Source organism: Lepidochelys kempii, chromosome 25, assembly GCF_965140285.1.
Source record: "Lepidochelys kempii isolate rLepKem1 chromosome 25, rLepKem1.hap1, whole genome shotgun sequence".
NCBI classification, from domain to species: domain Eukaryota; kingdom Metazoa; phylum Chordata; order Testudines; family Cheloniidae; genus Lepidochelys; species Lepidochelys kempii.
In genome coordinates this window covers 5,881,524-5,904,801 of record NC_136404.1, presented here as the reverse complement: position 1 = coordinate 5,904,801, position 23,278 = coordinate 5,881,524, and the positions used below count along the sequence as shown (strand labels likewise).

The following is a 23,278-nucleotide window of genomic DNA, read 5'->3' as shown; positions in this document are numbered from 1 at the left end:
TGTGGACATTCTCCAGCCCACTGTCCCTGGAAGAATGCCTATCCCGATTAATGAGGCACTCCTTGAGCTCTTTGGTGGCCAAGTGCTTGGAGAAGCGCTATTTTGTGCTGGTACAGGGATATGAGGGGGTTTATTTCCACCCAGCTCCAAACTCCCTGGTGGGCATGGCGGTCAATGACAGAGCCTGGCAGGGCAGGTTAAAGTCTTTCCCCAAAGACAGAGGCTTGAAGCACCTGGACCTTTTGGGCAGAAAGCTTATAGACCTCCTCTTCAGTACAGAGGAGGATTGTGAACCAGCCAGCTTTGCTGGCCAAATATGACTTCTTCAACTGGTCAGCTATGGCCAAATTTAAGGAGCAGTTGCCCAAGGTTTCTCAGGATGAATTTCAGGTGTTTGTCACTGAGGGCTGTGTGGTAGCTAAAACATCTTTGCAATCTGCCCTTGATGTGGCTGACTCTTCGGCCAGAGCTGTGGCCTTGGTAATGACTATAGAGGGCTTCCTGGTTCCAGACCTTGGGGATTGTGCTGGATGACCAGCAAGCAATTGAGGACTTGCCTTGTTTTCGGACAAGACTGATGAAACCCTGAATTCCTTTAAGGATTCAAGGGCTACCTTAAGGTCTCTGGGGGTGTATACTCCACACGCACAGAGACGCCATTACGGGGTGCAGCAACAGCAGCCATTCAGGATGCACACCCCTTTGTGCAGCGCTTCCCCCTGAGACAGCGAGACTACCCCCGGAAGAGGGATAGAAGAGGAAGCACTACCCCCGGAAGAGGTCTCACAAGAGGAAGCACTCAAGCTTGGGGCCTGGCCACTCTGCCCATTTTGATTCATTGGTCCAGAGCACTGTTCCAGTTCTTCTTCCCCCCTGGTCATCCCCCAGTTCCTGGGGGACAGGCTGGCTGCCTTTTACAATTCCTGGGTCTCGATTTCCTCCGTCATCCAGTTCCTCTCCCTATTGCTTTTCAGGGATCCGTCTGATGAGACACTGCTCTTTGAGGGGGCCAGCTCTCTGCTAGTCTGGGGAGCAGTGCAGGAGGTTCTGTGAGAACACTGTGGTCCCAAGTTCTGCTCCTGGTATTTCCTGATACCAAAATCCAAGGGCAGAATGAGGCCCATCCTCAACCTCTGTACACTAGATGTTAGACACTGTCTAGCCTTCTAACTGAACAGAACTAAACAGTTTCTTTCTTCGCCTCACCTGTTCGTATCATAGGTGGGTCGCATGAAGGGACCAGCAGTCTCTGCACAGACCATCTCTAGACAAAGAACGTCTTGTATCAAGGCTGCCTTTGAGATAGCATCAGCCATGCCTCCTCAGCAGATATGGGCACTAGAATGCAGGTAACGTCAGTAGCACTCCTCAATGACATGTCCATATTGGACATTCTCAGGGCAGCCTGTATGTAAGGCTCGTCCATACATACATTTATGCACCATTACGCAATCACTGCTTCTTCCAGAACGGACGCTAATGTTGGAAGAGCGGTCCTGGGCTCTGTGCTCAGGTAGACTCCGCGCCTCACGTCTGGATGGGGGACTGCTCCCTAGTCACCTACTTGGAATACACATCTGCAGCTCCTCAAAGAAGAAGGAGAAATGATTAATTCTTGTAACTGTGCATCATCGAGATATGATGTAAACATATGTTCCACAATCCACCGTCTGTCCCCGGTGCTTTGGAGTCTTCCCCTGGACATTCCCCTGATTGCCTTCTATGATGAGATAACTGGCTCGGTGGATATGGGGAAAGCGGTGGATGTGATATACCTTGACTTTAGCAAAGCTTTTGATAGGGTCTCCCACAGTATTCTTGCCAGCAAGTTAAAGATGTATGGATTGGATGAATGGACTATAAGGTGGATAGAAAGCTGCTGGCTAGATTGTTGGGCTCAACAGCTAGTGATCAACAGCTCGATATCTAGTTGGCAGCCGGTATCAAGCAGCGTGCCCCAGGTGTCAGTCCTGGGGCCGGTTTTGTTCAACATCTTCATTAATGATCTGGATGATGGGATGGATTGCACCCTCATCAAGTTTGCAGATGACACTAAACTGGGGGGAGAGATAGATATGTTGGAAGATAGGGATAGGGTCCGGAGTGACCTAGACTGATTGGAGGATTGGGCCAAAAGAAATCTGATGAGGTTCAACAAGGACAAGTGCAGAGTCCTGCACTTAGGATGGAAGAATCCCATGCACCGCTACAGGCTAGGGACTGACTGGCTAAGCGGCAGTTCTGCAGAAAAGCACCTGGGGATTACAGTGGATGAGAAGCTGGATATGAGTCAACAGTGTGTCTTTGTTGCCAAGAAGGCTAACGGCATATTGGGCTGCATTAGTAGGAGCATTGCCAGCAGATTGACGGAAGTGATTATTCCCCTCTATTCGGCACTGGTGAGGCCACATCTGGAGTATTGCATCCAGTTTTGGTCCCCCCACTTCAGAAGGGATGTGGACAAATTGGAAAGAGTCCAGCAGAGGGCAACGAAAATGATTAGGGGGCTGGGGCACATGACTTACGAGGAGAGGCTGAGGGAACTGGGGTTATTTAGTCTGTAGAAGCTGGGATTTGATAGCAGCCTTCAACTATCTGAAGGCAGGTTCCAAAGAGGATGGAGCTCGGCTGTTCTCAGTGGTGGCAGATGACAGAATAAGAAGCAATGGTCTCAAGTGGCAGTGGGGGAGGTCTAGTTTGGATATTAGGAAAACCTATTTCACTAGGAGGGTGGTGAAGCACTGGAATGGGTTACCTGGGGAAGTGGTGGAATCTCCATCCTTAGAGGTTTTTAAGGTCAGGCTTGACAAAGCCCTGGCTGGGATGATTTAGTTGGGGATTGGTCCTGCTTTGAGCAGGGGGTTGGACAAGATAGCTCCTGAGGTCTCTTCCAATTCTATGATTCTGTGACTCAATACGAAGGAATTGGCTGGGCGGTAGGGGTGGTTCCAGGCATGAGGCACAAGCGCTGTCCCTCTGCAGGTACTGCTAGGCAAAAGGCGTTCAGGACATGTGTCCGCATCCCATCTCGAAGAGCCACAGTTATCATAAACAGCTGCTTCTGATGATGTCCGTTGTGCTGCTGCATGTCTCCTAGTGCAGGGGAATGGGCATTGCTGCTTCAGTGACACTTTAGGAAAGGGCATTCTCCACTCTCCCCAGGCCCCACAATCTACCCTTTTCCTCACTCGTCCAGGATGTAAACGTGAACCTCTGTCTGGGTGGAATCATGCCCCGTAATTCTGCAGTGGCAGCGTTTGCAGATCACGACCTGCACCAAAGTTAGAGCTGGCAGCAGCCCAGCACAAGGGATGGAGGTTCCTATTTCTATCACAGCCTTTATGGTGGGTTTCAGAGTAACAGCCATGTTAGTCTGTATTCGCAAAAAGAAAAGGAGTACTTGTGGCACCTTAGGGACTAACCAATTTATTTGAGCATGAGCTTTCGTGAGCTACAGCTCACTTCATCGGATGCATACCGTGGAAACTGCAGCAGACTTTATATACATACAGAGATCATAAAACAATACCTCCTCCCACCCCACTGTCCTGCTGGTAATAGCTTATCTAAAGTGATCATCAAGTTGGGCCATTTCCAGCACAAATCCAGGTTTTCTCACCCTCCGCCCCCCCACACACAAACTCACTCTCCTGCTGGTAATAGCCCATCCAAAGTGACAACTCTCTACACAAGCCTTTATGGTGGAATCACATCTGTCCTAGGGGATGCTGAGCTTGGAGTGCTGTGCTAAGAGATGCTGCAAAGCATGAACAAGCTGCCTGCGTGGGCTGGACTCCATCAGCCAGCGCAGCGTAGTATCAACCTTTTATACGAGGCTTCAGTTAAGGGCCCAAGGCCTCAGCTAAAGGACTGCGTGGTTTGGCTGGGCCTGGTGAGATTAGAACCATGTAAAATTGGGCCCTAGCCTTAGAGCACAATCAACATAGTCCCTACGTATTCAGTGTCATCACACTGACTTAGAACCAGGCTAATCTACATTTGTTCCAGACATGCTCATTTCCATAGCCGTACTGAGATAAAAAGCAATCCCCGCGGGGGCTGACTCTGCCGCCCCATGTGCGCAGGCCTGTGCCAGGAATGCACAGGAAAGCAGCCTGTAGCAGCCGTGACCAGTTTCCCCATGACTCCTGTTTGAGCAGTCATAAGGAGACAAGCTGCCTTTCGAGCTAGCTGTCATTTCTTTACTGCGCATCTTGCCTGAATTGCTAGAGACCCTGAAGGGGAGCCTTTCCGATATTCTTTACCAGCCTAGATCCTAAGCTGCTCCAGTCAGGACAGGTGAGGAGAGCCAGGCGGCCAAGCTGGGTTTAAGCCTCAGGGCTACTCTAGATTACACATGGCTGCAGTGGTCCCCCGGGGGCAGTTTCTCAGCCAGGACCATTGCACCACAGCTGGGCGTCCTCTATCCCAACACACCTTCTATGTGAAGGCCAAGAGGAGAGGCAGGGTAGTGCTGGCTGGGCCATCCTGTTCCCCTCCCTGGGGAATCCCATGGCTCATTTGATCCCGTTGGCTAGCTTGTTTGTGCCACAGGAGCTGTGTGAAAGAGCTGGGGTGCGGTGCAGGATCTTGGCTGTGATTCTAGCTACAGTCGCACCTAAATGCACAGGAGCTAGTGCAAACACATAGAAAGGTCCTGGCCCAAAGAGCTCCCTGCATGCTGGGGTGGGTGTGGAGAAAGGGCTGTTGGGCCCAGCAGACAGCTGCATCCTTTCTCAGCTGGCTGCTTGGCTCGTGCAGTGCCTGGACTGGACCATGGAGCCTCAGAGAGCAGTATGCGTCCAGACAAGCATGAACGCTGCCAAGGGGTATTACTGAAAGCACCACTCTACCACCATGATACAGCAATTTCCTCTACACAGGTTAGTTCAGGGCCTTTGGGCACAAAGCTTTAAGGGTTAGTCTCTGGAGTCTCTCTGCCTCATTGTTGGTCCTTTTATCCCATTTCTGCATTTGATCTGAGACCAGCTTGCCTTAAAATGAGGATGTGGATTTCTCACATCAGGAAGTCCTGGGGATCTCTTGAATCCCTCTTCTTCCCCTGCCCACAGGATTCGGCTGTCCTGCATTTTCTGCGTACAGGATTCCTCCTGGGAAGAAGGGTTAGCAGGAGGGAGTGTGTCTGCACCTAATGTCAAAGCATGTGCCAGTTTGCCTGATGACTGAATTGGGTCTCCTTCATTAATGCACCAGCATTTGCCACTAATCTGCAGTGGACCTTGTATTGCTAGGAGAGGGCAGGAGGTGAGATAGCACAGCCGATGGTAGTTACATCTTAGCACAAATACCACCTGGAACAGAAGCTTTTTTCTCAGTCTCTGGACCCCTATGCAATAAGGATGTTTTTATTATTCCAGATCTCCTGCACCCTTAACCCAGAGAGACCCACTGGGTGCCCTTGGCCATCTCAGGCACGCTGCCAGGGTGGAAGGGGCTACACTGTAGCCAGACTCCCTTGGAGGAATTCTGGTTGGGCCCTGATCAGAGGAGCCCGGGACTGGGGAAAGGAGAGGTGCTGGGACACAGGAAAATCCCATTATTCCTCAATCTGTGCTGGGCCCAAGCTGTCAAACTTGGAATTCATCCAAACTTTCTCCAGGTTCAGGGGGTTCAGAGCCAGGGCTGTGGGTCCAGCTTCTCTTTAATAAAAAGCTCCCTGGGGATAGTTGTTTGTTTTATGCTTTGTTGTTGATTTGTATTTTGGTAGAACCTGGGGCCCCAGTCAGGATCTGGGCCCCCTGAGCGTGGTGCTCACAAACACATGGAGAGATACAGCAAGGGAGGGGACGGGGGTGCTGATGAGGATGGTGAGGGGCCCTGCCCTTCATCCCTTAACCAGGCTCTGAAGAGTCAGGGCTGCCCTAGGACATATCATGCAAGGACAACAGAAGAGTGGTATTTGCTCCAGAGGTATATGGCCACCATTACGTGCTGGGGGATTTGTGAAAGCAGAGGAGTGCCTTGCTGTTGGGGAAGAGGGGGAGCTGGCTGATGAGGAAAGATTAAAGGAGCTAAGTGAGTCTAGGTTTGCCATGTGACTTCGAAGTTTGTGCGTGTGCTGGGGGAAGGGCACAGCTTCCTTCCCATCTGCTAGCACCCACGGAGACAGAGGAATTAGTAGGGATGGCACAGAAGGGTGTAACTGGGAGCAATGGGATACAATGAAGAAAAGGCCCATTTAAGCTGAATAGCTGGAAAGGCATCCTGGCACTAAGATCTATGTCACGTTGTAGAAAAGTCTCCCAAGAGCCGTGATAGAAGCTCTACTTGTTGAGACATTTAAAACTAGCCGGGATCATGCCCTAGAAAATACACTGCAGGGCACTATGACTGGCTGGCGTCCTTGGGGTGGGCTCATTGATAGATTAAGGCTTTTCCATCTGTGATTTTGATCGTTCTCTGAGGGGAGCCAATAGCTGCACTTCTGTCCTCCATAGCCCTTCCGTATTGCACTGCCTTATAGCTAAAGCGTCCCTGTTTGCATCATCAGTCAGTGAGCCATGGAATGCCAGTGCTTTCTGTGGGATGCTGCCCAGTGCCCCAGCTGAAATGTCCAGAACTGCATCAGGATTCAAACGGAGAGGCCACGAACCAAGCAAAGCGAGAAATGTCAGATGGGAGGGTTCAGCCTGCTCTCGGCACAAACCTTTGTTCTTCAGATAAGTAGGTTGCACCTGTTTGGATCAGTTAGTGTCTGAAGCATTCTGACTGCCTGGGGGATAGGTCAGGCAGGGAAGGGACTAGTCACTTGATGGCCTAACTTCTCATTTCTCTCTGATTTCTATTGCTTTTTTTAGGCTACCATGTATCAGGTATCGCTCTTACTCCTAAAGAACCATTGTGCCAGCTCTTTTGTCACCAATGGACAAGATTCCCAATTTCCTAGTGAAGACAAAGTTCTGTTTTCTGTTCTGTTCAATCTCGTTCATGCTTCTAAAGTGGAGTGAGCTTTTCAGTGTTGCCTGAATCTTTTCCATGAACAGACACAGTTTGCTGGCCCATTTTCCTAGAGAATGGAACACGATAGCCCTTTTATTAGTATGTTTTCAATTTTCTTACAAAATGTCCACAGAAGGATTCATTGTTTGGATCTATTCAAAGCTCATTGGATCTGGTGTGGCTTGGAGGGTCCCATTAATCCTCTCTGTGGTTTTGTTGTGCTTGCTGTAAGGGAAAGGCGGAAAGTCCCATGAGCTACATGAGAGGCGGCTGATGAGCCATGACCTCCACTACAGGCCCCAAAGACATTTTCCCTGCTAGGTTTTTGTTTGTTTAATACAATGGAAAGGTGGGGTTGGGATGTGACTGTGGGCAGCTGAGCTGCACAGACTTTGCAGACTGCTACTCCGGAGCCCTTGGCTTCCAGCATTTTATGCCTTAAATGATCAGGCCAAGTTCAACCCAGCGAAGTGGGGACTGAGTCCAAAATCAGCGTTTGCACTGACTTCTGCCCTTGTCAGAGGTGTGAAGGGCACGGAGCATTGCTTTCCTGTTAAGCAGGGATTGGAACAGTCTTGACGCAGTCAGTGTGGGGATGTCAGTGCTGCACATGGGGCAAGCTAGACAGACTCACACTCGCAGGGTTCAGGTGAGCATGCTAAAAATAGCAGTTTGGCTGCTGTGGCTTCGGTGTAGGCCTGAGCTAACCGGCCAAGTTCAGACCGACCTGCCCCCTGGACTTGGGTGGCTAGCTTGAGTCTCCCCTGGAGTCACAACATCCAGGCACTACTTTTAGCATGCTAGCTGGGGCCCCACAAGCACGAGTCTGTCTGTCTGTCTGGGAGGCTTGTTGCCAGCTGTATTGTAAACATCCCCTTTGGGCTGCTGGAGGTCCCTGGCCAGGACTGGCCTAAGGGTGTTACTGGGGGCACACATATGAGTCCCATCGTATCAGGCTCTCTCTGGGCTTCAACACTGAGTGAATCTAACTAGGAGACCCGGGGTACCCAGAAGAAGTCAATAATAGAGAAGTGATGGAGGAAAAAATAAAGGCTACAGAAAACTCCAGAGCTCACAAGCAAGCCTCCTTCCAGAGGCTGCTTCCTAACAGGACAGGACAGTCGTGCATTTCCGACTAACTTTTCTTCTCCACCATTCTCACCTTCACCAGGGTTTGCAGGGCAAGAGCGTTTTCAGATTGTTTTGCCCTTTGGACAGGTGATGTCTTTCCTTGAGCACAGAACGCAGTTCTCTCCACACACGCTGTTTTTGGGGTGACTGATGCAGCATCATACGTTTTGATCTCATGAGATGATTGCCTGTTGACTGGCTCTAGATCTCTGATACAAGCGAGGAAGGAGAGCGGTGCTAACATTTTAAACAGCTATTTTGAATAGTACAACCAGTGTTCACTTCATGAAACTTCTGTCTTTGGAGTGTTCTGCAAATCCTAGCCAAACAGAAGCCTGTAATTAAATGCCAGGGGAGACTGACGTGATAAAATCTCTTCACCCCAGGGGCCCAGGTGGTGGGGAGTGTTTTCGGTGGATTTGCACTGATGCCTTGCAAAGTTTCAGCTGTCAGAGCTCAGAGCATCAAAGAGCTGGAATTGCAGAATGGGGAGAACACTGGAGCTCTGGAGACACTGGCATGGGCATGTGTGAACTCTAAGCACAGGAGTGGGCAAACTTTTTGGCCTGAGGGACACATCGGGGAATAGACATGGTATGGCGGGCCATGAATGCTCACAAAATTGGGGTTGAGGTGCGGGCTCTGGGGTGGGGCTGGGGATGAGAGATTTGGGGTGCAGGAGGGTGCTCCAGACTGGGATCAAGGGGTTTGAAGGTCAGGAGGGGATCAGGGCTGGGATAGAGGGTTAGGGTGTGGGGAGAGGCTCAGGGGGTGCAGGCTCTGAGCAGCGCTTACCTCAAGCGGCTCCTGGAAGCAGTGGCATGTCCCTTCTCTGGCTCCTATGAGAAGGCGCAGACAGGCAGCTCTGCATGCTGCCCCATCTGCAGGCGCCGCCATGCCGTGGTTTCCAGGAGCTGTGTTTTTTGGCCCCCGACCCAGCGCCCCAGCTGGAGCGCTGGAGCAGGGCCAAGCCACGTGGTCCAGCCCCTGACCCAGTGCCCCAGCCGGAGCTCTGGAGTGGGACTGAGCCGCATGGTGCGGCCCCTGGCTGGAGCGTTGGAGTGGGCCAAGCCGCGTGGCGCAGCTCACGGGCTGGCTTAAATCAGCTTGGCCTGCAGGCCGTAGTTTGCCCTGTCTAAGCATCATTCTGTAGTCAACAAGAAGCCAGGCTCAGAGGAATGCAGTTTTCCTCCTAATGCATCGTTTGACAATGCTCACATGCTGCCAGTCACACACGCTGTTGACTTACGACTGAGATAGGGGAGGTTCCTTGAAAGGAATTGCGTTATTTCCACTTGGCCCCTTTGAGTCTGGAAACAACAGACATTCCTTTTCTCTCTGGTCAGACTGCAGGGTGCTCACGCGGGGGATGGATGCTAGTCCTTGGACCACCTGAAATTAAACTAGGGTCTCTCAGCCCTTCCTGAACGGAGAAGGGCTGACACTGTGTTGCAGCACATCCGCTGTCTCTCTATCAGCTCCCCATAGCATCTCAGTGTCTGACTCCCATCCCAGGGTGCCTCAAGTGTGGCATTCAGATCTTCCCCCTCCTGCTGAACAACCTTAAGGGCTTGGTTCTTGTCTTGGAGCTTCTGGGTGCATCACAGAGATGCAGCAGAGCTCACACATCTTTGGAGTTTGCAACATCACTCGAGGTTTCCAGGACCCAGTGACTTGTATCCTTAGGGACAGATTCCAGTTTACTATGAGCACAGAGTGACCTTAATCAAGTGCAGAAGGCTAGTGGAGAATCCCCCCTGTGCAGAATTCTCAGCTGGAATACAGCTGTTGGAAGCAGCCCTGCTCCCTCCTCTGCCCGCCCCTCTCCACCCCACATAGGGCAAAGGGGGGAGCATGCCCGGGGTGTTGCTGGGGTGCGGCATAGGTGGGACAGGGAGAGGAGGGGGTGTTCTGGAATGCAGCTCCACTGGTGTGTGTTAGGGCTGCCCTAACTTGTGCTGGAGTGGCGTGGCTCTGACTCAGCGAGCAGCACCCTGCTTCCTGCGGCTCCTCCTCGCACTACGGCCAAGCACAGCTCAGATGCAGTGGAGAATCAGAAAATCTGTTCCTGGCCTGTGCTGGTGCCAATGGATCCCTAAAGGGAGCATGGCTGGGCAGAGAGGTGCCCTTCTGATCACAGCACACCACCATCTTTGAGTCTTCAAGTGCCACTTGGGCTTTAACACAGGCTAGCTCCCAAGACGAGGTTGTTCTGTTTACTCGGTGCAGCAAATGGTGCACAGTGACTCCTCCAATGTGGACGCAGATGGCTGGTATTTTTCACACATGTTCCACACGGGTGGGTCCTCAAGCCGCAGTAGCATCCCTGGCCAGGCAATGAGGTTTCATGCACAGTTCAAAGGAGACATCTCCTTGCACTGTCACAGGCAAAACCAGTGACCAAGGCCCTGCTACGGATAGAAATGTGTCTGTGACTCGGTAGCCATCTCTAGGGACAGAGCAGGCAGAGTCGGGACATTTGCCTCCAGCACAGAGAGTCTGCCATATCCTGGTCTGTGGCCCTGCTGAGGGGGTGGAGGGGCAGCCTGTATCTGTTGGGTTCTAGTCTCATTTGTCCAGGTCCTTATGCTGCGCCCATTCAACTGCTGCTGTGTCTGAGTGCCTGGGGAGCCCAGGCTGGCTCTGTTGGAGATTCAGAGGAGTGTTTCTCACTGCGGAGGGGTTTTTATTTTTGTAAAGTGCCTCTCCTTTTTCCAAGTTTATTAGAGAGTCCAGTCTGAACCACGCAATTGCAGGATGGTGTATGTCTACTCTAATCCAGGCAAGCCAACGTGATCCCCAAGCCCACTCCTTGTAGGCGTGTTAATCACCACTTTCTGTAGTTCCCCATCATTTGGGTGTCGATGAACCAGCCAGTTTAGACTGCAGCTGTGCCCAGCTGGTTTACAACACAGCAGGACTTGGGAAATTAAGATCCATGGTATACATGACTCTGCCTCCTTGGGTCAAAGCCATTGCAGAGGTGTTGCTGAAACCCAGTAAAATGACTTGAGTCCAAACAACCCATAGGAGTTGTAATGAAACCTTTCTCCACTGGATGAAAAGCCCTTACCTTCATTCCCACCGCTGTCTGGGAGGCGCTGTGGAGGACAGAGGCAAGGACCTAGAGACTTGGCTTCTAGTCCAGATGGTGACTCTGACTTGCTGTCAACTTCTGTGTCTACAAACCTGGAATGCAAATGTGTACCTGTAATAATGGGTTGTTGGTAGTCCATCGCTGCTGCTGCTGACAGTATTATCGCGGTTCTCATATATGGCTACGCATATGACTCCTATAATGATGGGTTCCAGCCTGGTAAAGTACTTGAGAGCTACAGGGGAAATTGACCTTGTTATTGCTGATGTCCCTTCTCCAAGCCTCTGGGCTTTCCCCTTCCCAAGGGAATGGTAAGTCAGCAACCCCACCTGGGGAATCCCCTCCAGGGCAGGAGGGAGACATCTGAGCCCAGGGTGCTGAGGGACTCCTGAGAGAGCACTGCTGCCATGAGGAAGGGGCCCAAGGAGCAGCACTGAAACGCTGCAGGGTTTCCTCACTGGTTTTCCAGCCCTAATGCACCAGGAGACTGCACTTGCTGCCTGCAGTGCAGAGGGCCTCTACCAGGAGACGATGGAACTCCTGGCCCTCCGGTGGCTGCCCCGGGCTTGGCCCCAGTGCTGAGCGAGCTGCTTGTTCTGTTTCATCTCCTCTTTGATCTCAGCCTCTTGGACAGCACACCCATCCTTCATCCCCTTCCTGGCTGTGTAAGGCAGGCTGTCAGAGAGCACCTGCCCTGTGGGCCTGGGATCTGCCTGGAGCTAGGAACTAACTCTGCGGCGAGAGAGGCTCCACCTCAGCTTGTGTCGCTGCTCTTAGCTAAACGACGACCTTTTTACTGATCAGTGTTAATAAACAGCACGTGTAACTCTTAGCTTCTGAGCTTCTTTTTCCAGTTTGGCCACTGAATCAAAAAATCAATGATTCTCTCCAATCTCCTCCATGCCGAAGAGCAGCTCGGATAGACACCCTGAGCAAGGCCCTCCTTTAATAGAGTCCAGAGATGTTACTGCCAGAAGAGACCATGGTGAGAATCGAATCTGAGCCCATGTATAGCACAGGCCAGAGAACTTCCCCCATGAATTGCTGCCCTGAGCCCATCACTTCTGGCTGAGCTAGAGCCCAGCTTTTGGAAAGAGACACCCAGGGTGGAGAATCCACTATGAGGCTTGGTAAGTCGTTCCAAGAATTCATCTTGCTTCAGATTCCAGCCGTTGGTTTTCATTATGCCTTTTTCTGTCCCAGTGTAGACCCCTCTGCTATCAGAGATCTCCCCAGGGAGGCACTTATAGCCCATGGTAAAGTCACATCTTAACCTTCCCTTGAATCAATGAAATTGACCGAGCTCTGTTAGTCACTCACTCTCAGGCAGGCTTCCCAGACCTCAAATCATCCTCGTCCCTCTTTTCTGAATCCTTTCCAGTTTGTCAGTATCCTCTTTAGCAGTGTGGACATCAGACTGGAACCCGGTATCTAGTAATGCTCTGACCAGCGCCCTACACAGAGGTGAGACAGCCTCCCTCCCCATCCCACAGGTAGCGTTAGCTCTGTGAGCAACTGAGTGATCCTAAGTCTTTTCCAGAGCCAACACTTTCTAGGATACAGGCCCCCAGCCACTGCGTGTGATCTACATTCTTTGTGCCTAGAATAAAAGCCCACCCTCTATGGTGATCAACATAATTTGAACCTTGGACCATTAGGTCCCCAGTACAGATCGATAGATCCCTTGACCTACAGGATTCACCTCTCCATGCCCGGCAGTGTGGATGGTACGTTCCATCACTAAATCGCGAGTGATTTCTGCTCATGGAACAAAACCTCCGTGCTGTCCTGGTAGCAGTGGCAATCAAGTAGCCGGTGCCTGCTTTTGGGCAGCTGTCAGTGTGTCCAGCACAGAGCCTAGCCTCACTCTGCTGATGCCACCAGGCTGCAGGCTGCAGCACTAGGCCGGTCACATAGGTGAAGTGCTTCGGAAGGAGCAAAACTTGCCCCGTTGTTTCTTGTTAACCTCCTGCCAGCCCCATGCAGTTTCCCGCAGTTGTGCATTTTGTGAACTTTCTTGCAAACAATTGGATAATATTTGCAGTTTATGGACTCGTTATGCAGTTTATGGACCTCTGTTCTTGGCCTACTTCTCTGATATCCCCACTCCTGTAGCAGACAGCATGCTGGCATGAAGCACCTCATTGGAGGGAGTTGTTCAACTTTATTCCCTCTCCTTGCCCTTGTGTTCTGTTTTCTGGCACATTATCGCCTATGGGCTCTCTGTGTGATTCCTCTGCATTGGTTGCTTGTGTCTGCAGCGAGCTAGACTTTAGCTGGGCCATGTGTAACACTGACAGACCCTGGTTGTTGGTGGGCAGGATCAAACCTGCGGCCTCTGGGAGCTTAAAGCATGAGCCTCTACCGCATGAGCTAAAAGCCACCTGGCCGTTAGCTAGGGCTATACAGCAGACTTTTTTTACCTCTCTCTCTTAAGTGGTCTCAGTGCCACTAGATGGGACAGAACCCCACCCGCAGAAGGTGTGTGGATTACACATGCAGTTTATTAACACTGATCAGTAAAAAGGAAGCAATAGAAATAAATAATCCATTCTGCTGTTGTGGACATTAGCCAGGGGAGATCGGGAAACCTGGTGAATCGCCAGGCGCACGTCCCAGCAACCTCTGGAGCCCACTCAGTTCCAGCACATCTGCTCTTTCCAGCTCAGCTCTGGACTGTCACACTCTTTCACTTGGTCAGATTATCAATTGTGGACGCCCAAAGTTAGGAACAGGCCCCAGGAGCTGGCACCTGTTTGCAGCTTCAGAACCGTGGGGATTCAGAGGCATAGGAAGGGAGAGGATGGTCTTGAAGCTACAGGTCAGCGTGCAGAAGAAGAAGAACTGGCCTCTGGTCCCAACTCTGCCGCAGAATTTCTGGTGAACCCTGCACTAGGCACAGCCTCTCTGGGCTTGCTTTTACCCAGCCCTAGCCTGGGAGCAACATTTCCCGCTCTCTCTGGGACAGCGGGTGTTCATTCACTGATGCTTGGGGAATGCTTTGATATGGTCCGATGGCAGTGGCTGTCTTGCTGCAAGGCGTGTTGCGTGTGTTTCACGACTCATGTAACAATTCTTGTTAGTCCCAGGCAGGGCCGGCTCCAGGCACCAGCTCTCCAAGCAGTCTGAATGGGGACGCAGTCCGAATGGGGCAGCAGGCCGTGTCCAGCAGCAATTCGGCGGCAACTGCTTGGGGCAGCAAAATTGGTAGAGCTGCCCCCGGTCCCAGGGCCTCTGAACACTGGGCTCCATTTCACAGCCTCCAGATCAGCCTGTAGGCCACGTTGCTGGATTCAGCTGCGAAAAGGCTTGTTGCAATTTCTTGGGACTTGCCTTCTGTTGTCCAGTGAGAAGACGCTGACTCAGTGTTCATCTCGACTCTTTGTCTAACACGTGCGCAGCCCAATCCGAGGGAGCTGCAGAAAGAGGAGGACTTGGCAGAGCTTGTGGACACACATGGTCTTGCAACACCTTACAGCTGGTCCTGGTTTGGACCCCCTCCGTCTCCAGGGGGCCTCCTGCAGCAGGGCCATAGGTCACTGATGTAGGGGCACATGAGGGGCATTACTGAGCACCCAGATTCCCAGAGGTTCTTTTCTCGTGGGCTGTTCCCTGGTTTTGGAATCACTCCCTAGTACTCCCAGACAAGTGGAGCCGGACAGCATGTTTCCCCCTACAAGTGTCTGCCCATCTAGCCATGTTCTGTCTTGTCCCTTTTGCTAACTTAATAGCAAAGTCTAAATACGCTCTAACGGCGGCACAGTCGTGGAGCAGTGGAGGTTGTTGGGAAAGAGAGTGAGTGAGAGACGAGTGCCTGGCACTGACAGCAGCGTGCTATACAAAACCCTTGGTGCCAGTCGGCTGGGTAACCCCAGTGCTGGGGTCACTGCAGGAGCTCCCAGGAGCACAGAGGGAACTAGCCAGTATTCTCCCTTTTGAAGACTGCACAACAGCCATTTGGTGCCTGACTTACCCTACTGGCTGGGACGGGGTGGGAGGGGTGCAGGACCTTGGGAGGGGTGCAAGACAGCATTTGCGCAGTTTCCCAGTGGCCACAGGAGAACGTGCAATGGCTTTGATTCAGGATATGGGCGAGTGGCTTGGCAGATACATGCACTGCCCTGTCGTGGGAGCAGCAGGTGTTTTAGCAGCATGGGGAGCTGGAGGGCTGAGAAGTGCAGTGAAGCCCCTCAAGATCAGCTGTTTCCCTCAGTGGCTCTGCCTAGCTGAGCGGGAGCTCCTGGCGGGAGCAGTTTTGCGCAGGAGCCCTGGGTCTCTGCTGGCAGTCAGCCAGGGTGGTGAAGGGCCATGTAGAATAATGGGGATGGAGAGAGGGATAATCACAGTGTCTCGACCCCACAAAAACATCAGCTGAAGATATTACCCAAACAGCTGGCAGAGGCCAGCCAGGGCCCCTTGGAATTCCAGGTGCTGTCCTCGAGACAACTGCCTTTGGCTGAGGGTCCTCTGTGTAGATGAGCAGAGAAGATGGTGCAAATCATCTTTGCAGAGAAGACTAATCCCTGGTGGCTTGTTCTTTTCCAGATGTGGATGAGTGCGCCACGATCTCCAGTGTGTGCGACGGTGGGGAGTGCACCAACACGGCAGGCAGCTACGTGTGCACATGCCCGCGTGGCTTCATGACCAGTCCAGATGGATCCCGCTGCATCGGTAAGACGGCAGACAGCTCTAGGTTAGAACGTAGCGGCTCATTCCTTGAGTCAGAGATCCAAGGTTCAGTCCTGGCCAGGAATGGTATTTCATTAGTGTTCCCTATCGGTGTCGCACAGGGCCCTGTGGAACCAAAGCGATCCTTATTTAACAGCTCAGGGCTGGCCTTACCATGAGGCGAACTGAGGCGGCTGCCTCAGGTGCCAGACTGGGGGAGGGAGGGCGCCACCAGCCTCTTATGTACCTCTCTAACACCTGCAGGAGCCTGGACTGATTAACACCAGCTTCTCAGGGAGCTTCCTGTTTCCACCTGCTTCCCTGATCCCACTTGAGGAGAACAGGCAGTCAACTGAAGTAGTAGGAGCCAGTGAGGCCCGTAAGACGCTGATATCTTCCCTCACTCAGGCCCTGCTACCAGCCTGCTTATTTGTCCCCTTCAATTGAGTGTTGAGAGCCACTGTAGCTGGCACAGGACAGCAGTCATGAGTGAAAGAAGAAAATGCCCCTCTGGGGCAGCATTCAGAAAAAGAAAGCAAGGAAAGGAAGCTTTTCTATCTAAGCAGGAAAGATCTCTCCTGAGATACACAGACACAAATGTTCACGGTGAGCCTTCCGGTCCCAGTGAGGATGTGAGTGGTGAGGAGATGCCTGATCTTCCAGTCAGTCAGAATGCAGGTGACCTGGCAGCTATTGCAGCATTCGTATCTCTATCTCAAGTGGATGGAACCATGCACATTCCTGAAGAAAAGTGTAGATCAGAGAAGAGCGTGGTGGAGGTGCAAGAAACAGCTGCTGCTGAGTTTAGTTCCTCAAGTCTAGAGGATCCAGGACTGTGGACCCACTTGAGCAGTAGCCTGAGGGACTTCCTTGCACTGCATGGACCACAGCAAGTGAAAAACTTCATGTTCCCCAAAGACAATGAAAACAGAAGTTTCCATCCAACACATTACTGGTGTGAAATCCCCAATGGTGTCAAAGTGGAGAGGCCATGGCTTATGTACTCAAAAACCCAGAACGCTGCATACTGGTTTTTGGCAAACTCTTCCAGTCTAATGTTCCAGCCACTGTGGGTTCTACAGGAACAAAGGACTGGAAAAATCTGTCTAGAAATCTGGCATGCCATGAAAAAGCAGCAAATCACGAGAGAGCATTCCATAGGTGGAAAGAGCTTGAGATGAGACTAAGGTTAAAGGCCACCACAGATGATCAGCATCAAGAGAAGATTGCATCCGAGTCTCTTTATTAACTTCAGCTTGGAGAAGCTGTGTTCTCCACTGGCATTTGTTACAGGAAGTGTTAGCAGTATGCGCAGAACAACAAAAACGTTTGGAAAGAGGGTGGTCATCTTATTTGTCCACATATATTCCAAAACAGCCTTTGGAGTTGATCCTGCTGAAATGTGTCTTGAAAGGGCTTTCAGTTCATCCCCTAAATCACTCGCATCAACATCACACATGTCAACACTGTCTCACATGCCCTGCATTGCTGGTGTCGGTCTTCTTCAGGTATAGTGAGGAGCTTTGGAATATCAGACAACATCCCAAATATACTGCTGTGTTCCTTGAGCTGCATGAAATGTTCTTCAACTGACTGTATTGCACGATCTAGCACCGGGTTAAAGAATTCAACTTTGAATTGTTGTTTGGGGTCTCTTACGGGCTTATCCCGTGCCTCGTAATCAAAATGTCTTCTTCTTTGGTGACTCTTGTATTCTTGAATGGTGGGAAAATAGCTTCAGTGTGAAGTTCATCTGCCAACTTCTGTACACTCTTCAGAACGTTCTGAAATCCCTCATCTGACCCGTAAGACTGTAGGTATGACTTTGCTTTGTCCAGTTGTTCCATTGCTCCAGATATATCAAGGTCAACACCTTGGAGTCTCTTGCTTACAACATTTATTTCAAACAGTATGTCATGCCATAACAGTAAGCCACACAGAAATTTGAAGTTATGTGTGTTTCTGGGAAGATAGATGATGCCATAGTTGCCATTATGGAGGATAATGCTATGACAGGAACTGTTCGTGGGAGAAGAGTGGCAGAGGAAAATGGAATCACCTGGGCTGGAAGGCTCACTGTGAACATTTGTGTCTATGTATCTCAGGAGAGCTCCTTCCTGCTTAGATAGAAAAGTTTCCTTTGCTTTCTTTTTTTTTTCTGAATGCTGTCCCAGAGGGGCGTTTTCTTCTTGCGCTCATGACCGCTGTTCTGTGCGAGCATTAGTGGCTCCCAACACTCAATTGAAGGGGACAATTAAGCAGGCTAGTAGCAGGGCCTGAGCGAGGGACGATATCAACGTCTTAAGGGCCTCACTGGCTCCTATTACTTCAGTTGACTGCCTGTTCTCCTCAAGTGGGTTCAGGGAAGCTACAGGAAACAGGAAGCTCCCTGAGAAGCTGGGGTTAATCAGTCCAGGCTCCTGGGGTGCTAGAGAGGTACATAAGAGGCTCCTCCTCTGTCTCTCCCAGCAATTCCTGCTGCTTTCTGTGATTCCCTCTCACCTTTTCTCCTGCCTGCCTGTTCTGTCTCTTGTGCCCTCCTCCCTCCAGCACAGCGCTCCCCCATCTCTGTGCATCTAGAGCAGAGAGACTACAGATGCGCCAGCTGCAGACACAATTTTCTACACTCTGGGTCACCTCATGGTAAGGCCAGCCCTGATTAACAATCATCTCATCTAGCCGTTTTAGTTTCTATTCTTGGGGACTGGAATTCCTAACTGGAGTTGCTCTGTGGGTCCGTAGACAAGGGCTTTGTCTACACTACACACCTTTTGGCGACAGGGCTCTGCCACTATGGCAGTACCGCTAAAGGTGTGCAGCCGACAAAAATCTTCCACCCCAACGAACAGCGGCCCCTTTGTCAGCAGGAGAGCGTTCCTGCCGACAAAGCGCTGTTCACACAGGTGCTTTGCATCGGCAAAAATTTTGTCATTCAGGGAGGGGATATTTTTTCCACACCTCTGAATGACAAAAGTTTTGTCGTTTAGGTTCCAGTGTGGACAAAGTCAAAGTATCTCACATGATGTGAACAATGTTTGTATTGTCTTTACTAGGAGGATCCTATTTGGGGATAAACAGAGATGGATGGCTTTTCTAATTTTTGAGGGCCAGGAGGAATGAATAGTTATTAATCATTCAAGGCATATCTGTTCCCTATACCCCTTACAGAATAACTGACAGGAATTCAGGGAAGATTTTCCTATACTTGGGTCCTGTCCTACGTACAAGCCTTGGAGTCTGGAGTGAATCCTGTGTGTTTAACACATGGAAATTTCCCCCCCAACCCTTGTAAATGTATGATAGTCCATTTCTCTGAGGAACAGACAATAGTTTCTATTATAAACACATCATCTCTCTCATTACTTCTTCTCTGTAGGGACACTTCCTGTAATAGAGATGAAGTCCATAATCTGTCTCAAAGTGCTAGAAGTTCATTCATCTTGAGCAGAGCAAAGACAGAGTTACTTAAAATGAGCACTCTTTGCAAATGAGGCAGAGATGGGGTCGTTGTTGGGGTGATGGAAACTACGCAGTAAAGTTCACTGTTGGAAGCCCTGTTTTAGAGCCATCGAACCTGGACTAAAACTGATCATGTTTCTGTCACGAAAAGCAAATATAAAATGTACCATACAGTCACCTTGTTAGAGGGGCTAATAGATTTTGACAAAAATGAAATTCCTTTCTTCCTTAGATCACACATGTTGACGTATGCAAGTCAGTGTGTGGGGGGGGAGGGGAGGGGCGGGAGGTGTTTGAATGCTTTTTGGATGAGAAATGTAGACATTTAACGACTTTCACACTTGTCAAATGATTCATGAAATGAAAAGTAAATAGAATCAGGATCCCAAGATTTAAAAATAGTTTAAAGCCTAATTGGCTCTAGTGGTCTGTGACTGAATCTAAAGTCAAAACATCATGCAGGAGCAGTCCCCTGAGCGAACATGGGCTGTTCATGTGCTGTCACAGTTTGGGACAGACAGTATTTTTTCTGACAACTTGTGCAGACATCCGTGTGGGGTCTGTGCCTCACATTCCAGATTTTGAAAGCAGTTTATTTTATTTGGAGTTTTTTACATTCATTTAGAGAGCGTGTTAGGGAGTCAGGCTTGACAAAGCCCTGGCTGGGATGATTTAACTGGGAATTGGTCCTGCTTTGAGCAGGGGGTTGGACTAGATGACCTTTTGGGGTCCCTTCCAACCCTGATATTCTATGATTCTATGATTCTATGAGTCAAAACCCACTATTTATATTTAATAAAATAAACAGAATAAAGATTTTGCAAAAGCTAATATTAATAGATAAAGTGGCCCCCATTGAGAGTCACATGTGTGCAGAGTAAGCAGAGAGTGTCTGAGACCCTGTTCCAACTCCCACAGCCGCTTCCCAGCACTCAGACAGGAACTAGCTGCAGGGTTCCCTACCCTGCTGGGCAGTAACGCTTGATACAGGGGAACATTTTAGATCACTGAGGCCTTGGAATCTGTGACTCTATGAATGGCCACAGTAACTTTTTTCACATTTTTCATCAAGGTAAATTATTTTCTGGTTGAATTTACATATTGTCCTGCAGTGTTTGCCCCCAAACAGGGCAGCACTGAGCGAGGCAGGACAGCCAAAGCGTGAAACTGACTAGTCTGTTTTCATTATCTTTTCTGGGCGAAACAAACAGAGTGAACAAACAGCAGCTGACGTGGTGAAAAGTCTGTAAGATTTTTTTTAAATTAAACACTTATTGAAAGCCCACTCAGCTGCGTTTGAAGGAAGACTATGGCTAGAAGTCATACAGGAATATGACTTTTGTGGTACTGGTTCCTCACCCTCACACCATTTGTTTAAACTCACAAAAGAGACTCCTGCCAACACCATTTCCAGAAGGCTGGTGACTCCCTTGAGCTGCTTTACTGTAGAATCTGTTTTGCAAACAGAGAACTTTAAAAGAACAATTTTCAAACTGGAAATCACCTTCAAGTGCGTTTCTGCTCTGGGATGTGGCTGTGCTCCCACCCAACCGCCTCCCCTGCATTCGGAGTCAGACCTGTAGTTTGTTAGCTTTTCCTGCTTTTTTACTGTTAGCACTGACAACTTGAGCTAAGAGAGAGTGAGCTGGACTCTGTTTCTTCTTGGGCATCATCAACAGAATTATTGACTGAAGTTCCATTGCAGGGTAACTTTCAGTCAAGGGTGCCAGAGCCTTCCCAAAATGGGACATCCTCCCCCAGCCCGAGGCCCTGCCCCCACCCCTCTTTTCCCCACAAGGCCCCACCCCTGGCCAACCTGGAAGCCGGACCAGGGCCAGGGAGTCCCCTTCCCACCCCCAGCCAGAGCCAGATCGGGGAGAGCCACACGGGCAGCTGTGGGGAGCCAGCACGGAGTCACAGACCCTCCACCTCCATCTGCCCTGGGCTGGGTGGGGAGCCCCAAGGGCAGGGACACAGGCAGGGGGCTGCTCTCAGCCCCTCCGCATCACGGGCAGGTGGATGGTCCGCACGGCTCCACACTGGCCTGCCCGGGGGGGTGGGGCCTTGGGGGGAAGCGGAGGGGAAGGGGGCTGGATCTGTCCTGGCCAGGTCAGGCAGGATTTATTTTCTGTCTGCTCTATAATGACCCCAAGGGGAGCTGTAATACAGGTGCCCCCCTTCACTAGGGCCAGGCTCCCTGGTCAGACGACACATACCACGATGCACTGCCGCCTCCCTGCGTGGTTCAGGAAGTTGCTGCATCGTGGGAGTCACTGGCCATGGCAGAGTCTGAGAGAAGCTCTCTTTAAGCAGTTGACACATAGATCTGCCAGATTACAGGTCTAGACTCTGTTCCCATTGGGTGCAATCTCATACTGGGCTGTGAGGCCTTCCTCACTAATGAGTGCTGTGAAGGACACATAATTACTAACCCTCATTGGTAGGACAGCTGAACGTAGAACCCATGTTCTCCTGTCTCCCAGCACAGCACTCCGTCCCTCAAGCCAAATCGTGCTGTGAGGGATGGAAAGACGGAGAGAAGGAGGATTGTTTCTGTTTGTCCGTCCTCGGGTGGCTCAGTTCTGCATGTGGCTCTCGGGAGCTGGGGGCATGCTCAGTGCGGATGGAATCCTGAGCCCTCTTGGCAGCAGTCATCAGCAAGCTCTGGTGAGCCTAGTGTGGGCTGGGAATGGTGATTTTCAGCTCCTTCGAACTTGGCTGAATCTGAACAGATTGTCATGGTGTCCGCATAAGACAGCACCCTGAGCCCACAGCACTCTCCCTTCCCAATTTCCAAGTCCTGCTGCAAACCAGGGAGCCATTCAAGCACTAAAAAAACAAAAGGGATGAAAAATGTGTAAAGTGGAAAATTACTGCTGCTGCACCTGGTCCTCTGTTTTTGACACAATGTATTGCTGGGGCTTTTCCCATTCGGTAATGCTGATGTGGTACAACTCTCTGCTCTGCGTCCATGCAATGAAATCTTCATAGGAACAATACGGGCTCCTCAGCGTGCATTCACTGAACCCTGTCACACAGAGTCAGCCTGTGGACAGGCAGGAGTCAAGGTCTGGTCTGTCAATGTGACAGCTCTCCTGATGGGGGCATTCACAGTCACTCCCCGCAGAAAGGGTCTGAGTCGCTCGCTAACACCAATTTCACACTTTTTGGACTGTTGTTTCACAGGCAATTTGGAGTGTTTGTCTCATTCAGCCGTTAGCCATCCAGCTAAAGGAGCAGGGGTGAGAACCAGGGGAGGGGCTCTGTTTGGAGTGAAAGTATCTGAAAGCAAAGAGATGTCCAGAAAGGGGTGACAGAACATTGCCGCTTGCTCCCCTGTCAGCACCATCCTAGCTGGAGGTGGGTGAGAACTTTTCAACTAAACAGGCTTTCATCAGAAAACGCCACTTTGGTGAAACCAAAACTTTGCGCAGGTTTGAACCCGTTTCAACTGGGAAGCTTCGTCAGTCCAGGATGGACTTTCTGATCAGAACCACCCTGAGGGAGCTACTGTAACTCTTCTGGCAGCCGAGTTGATAGCAGCAAGGGCCGGGTTCAGTGCACAGGGGTTCCCTTTCATCAAAGCAAATGCAAAACCGGCTCAAGCCCCCACTCAGTGACCTGGGAAAATCTTACACACCCCCTGGACGCCTCAAAGAGGAAATACTTCCCCTCTTGTCTCGGTGTAGCAGAGAATCTTTAATAACATGAGGTAAACGACATCAGCATTAAATTGGGGAAACACCACAACTAGTGTTCATTAACCAAACCATGAGCAAAGACCCACCCCAGCAAACTGGGCCACGTCCTTTCCCTCGGGTTCTTGAGTCCTAGAACTCAAACATCTCTTGAGTCCAGCAATCCACAAATCACCCAAAGTCCAAAAAGTCCAGCCCCAGAGTTCAAAAGTTCATCTGCAGAGTGTTACTCCCCAGTCTGGCTAAAAATGTGCCAGGGTGGGGC

At 50.7% G+C, this 23,278-nt stretch overlaps 1 protein-coding gene across 6 annotated transcripts in view; it reads left to right on the top strand.

Moving 5' to 3' along the window:
• Nucleotides 1-23,278, top strand: part of FBN3 (fibrillin 3) — a 312,181-nt gene that overhangs the window by 162,371 nt on the left and 126,532 nt on the right. For all 6 annotated transcript variants that reach the window (XM_073323920.2, XM_073323921.2, XM_073323919.2 and 3 more), the window contains one exon: nucleotides 15,734-15,859. In XM_073323920.2, the coding sequence (XP_073180021.2) occupies nucleotides 15,734-15,859 (126 nt within the window). The remainder of the gene's footprint in view (nucleotides 1-15,733; nucleotides 15,860-23,278) is intronic.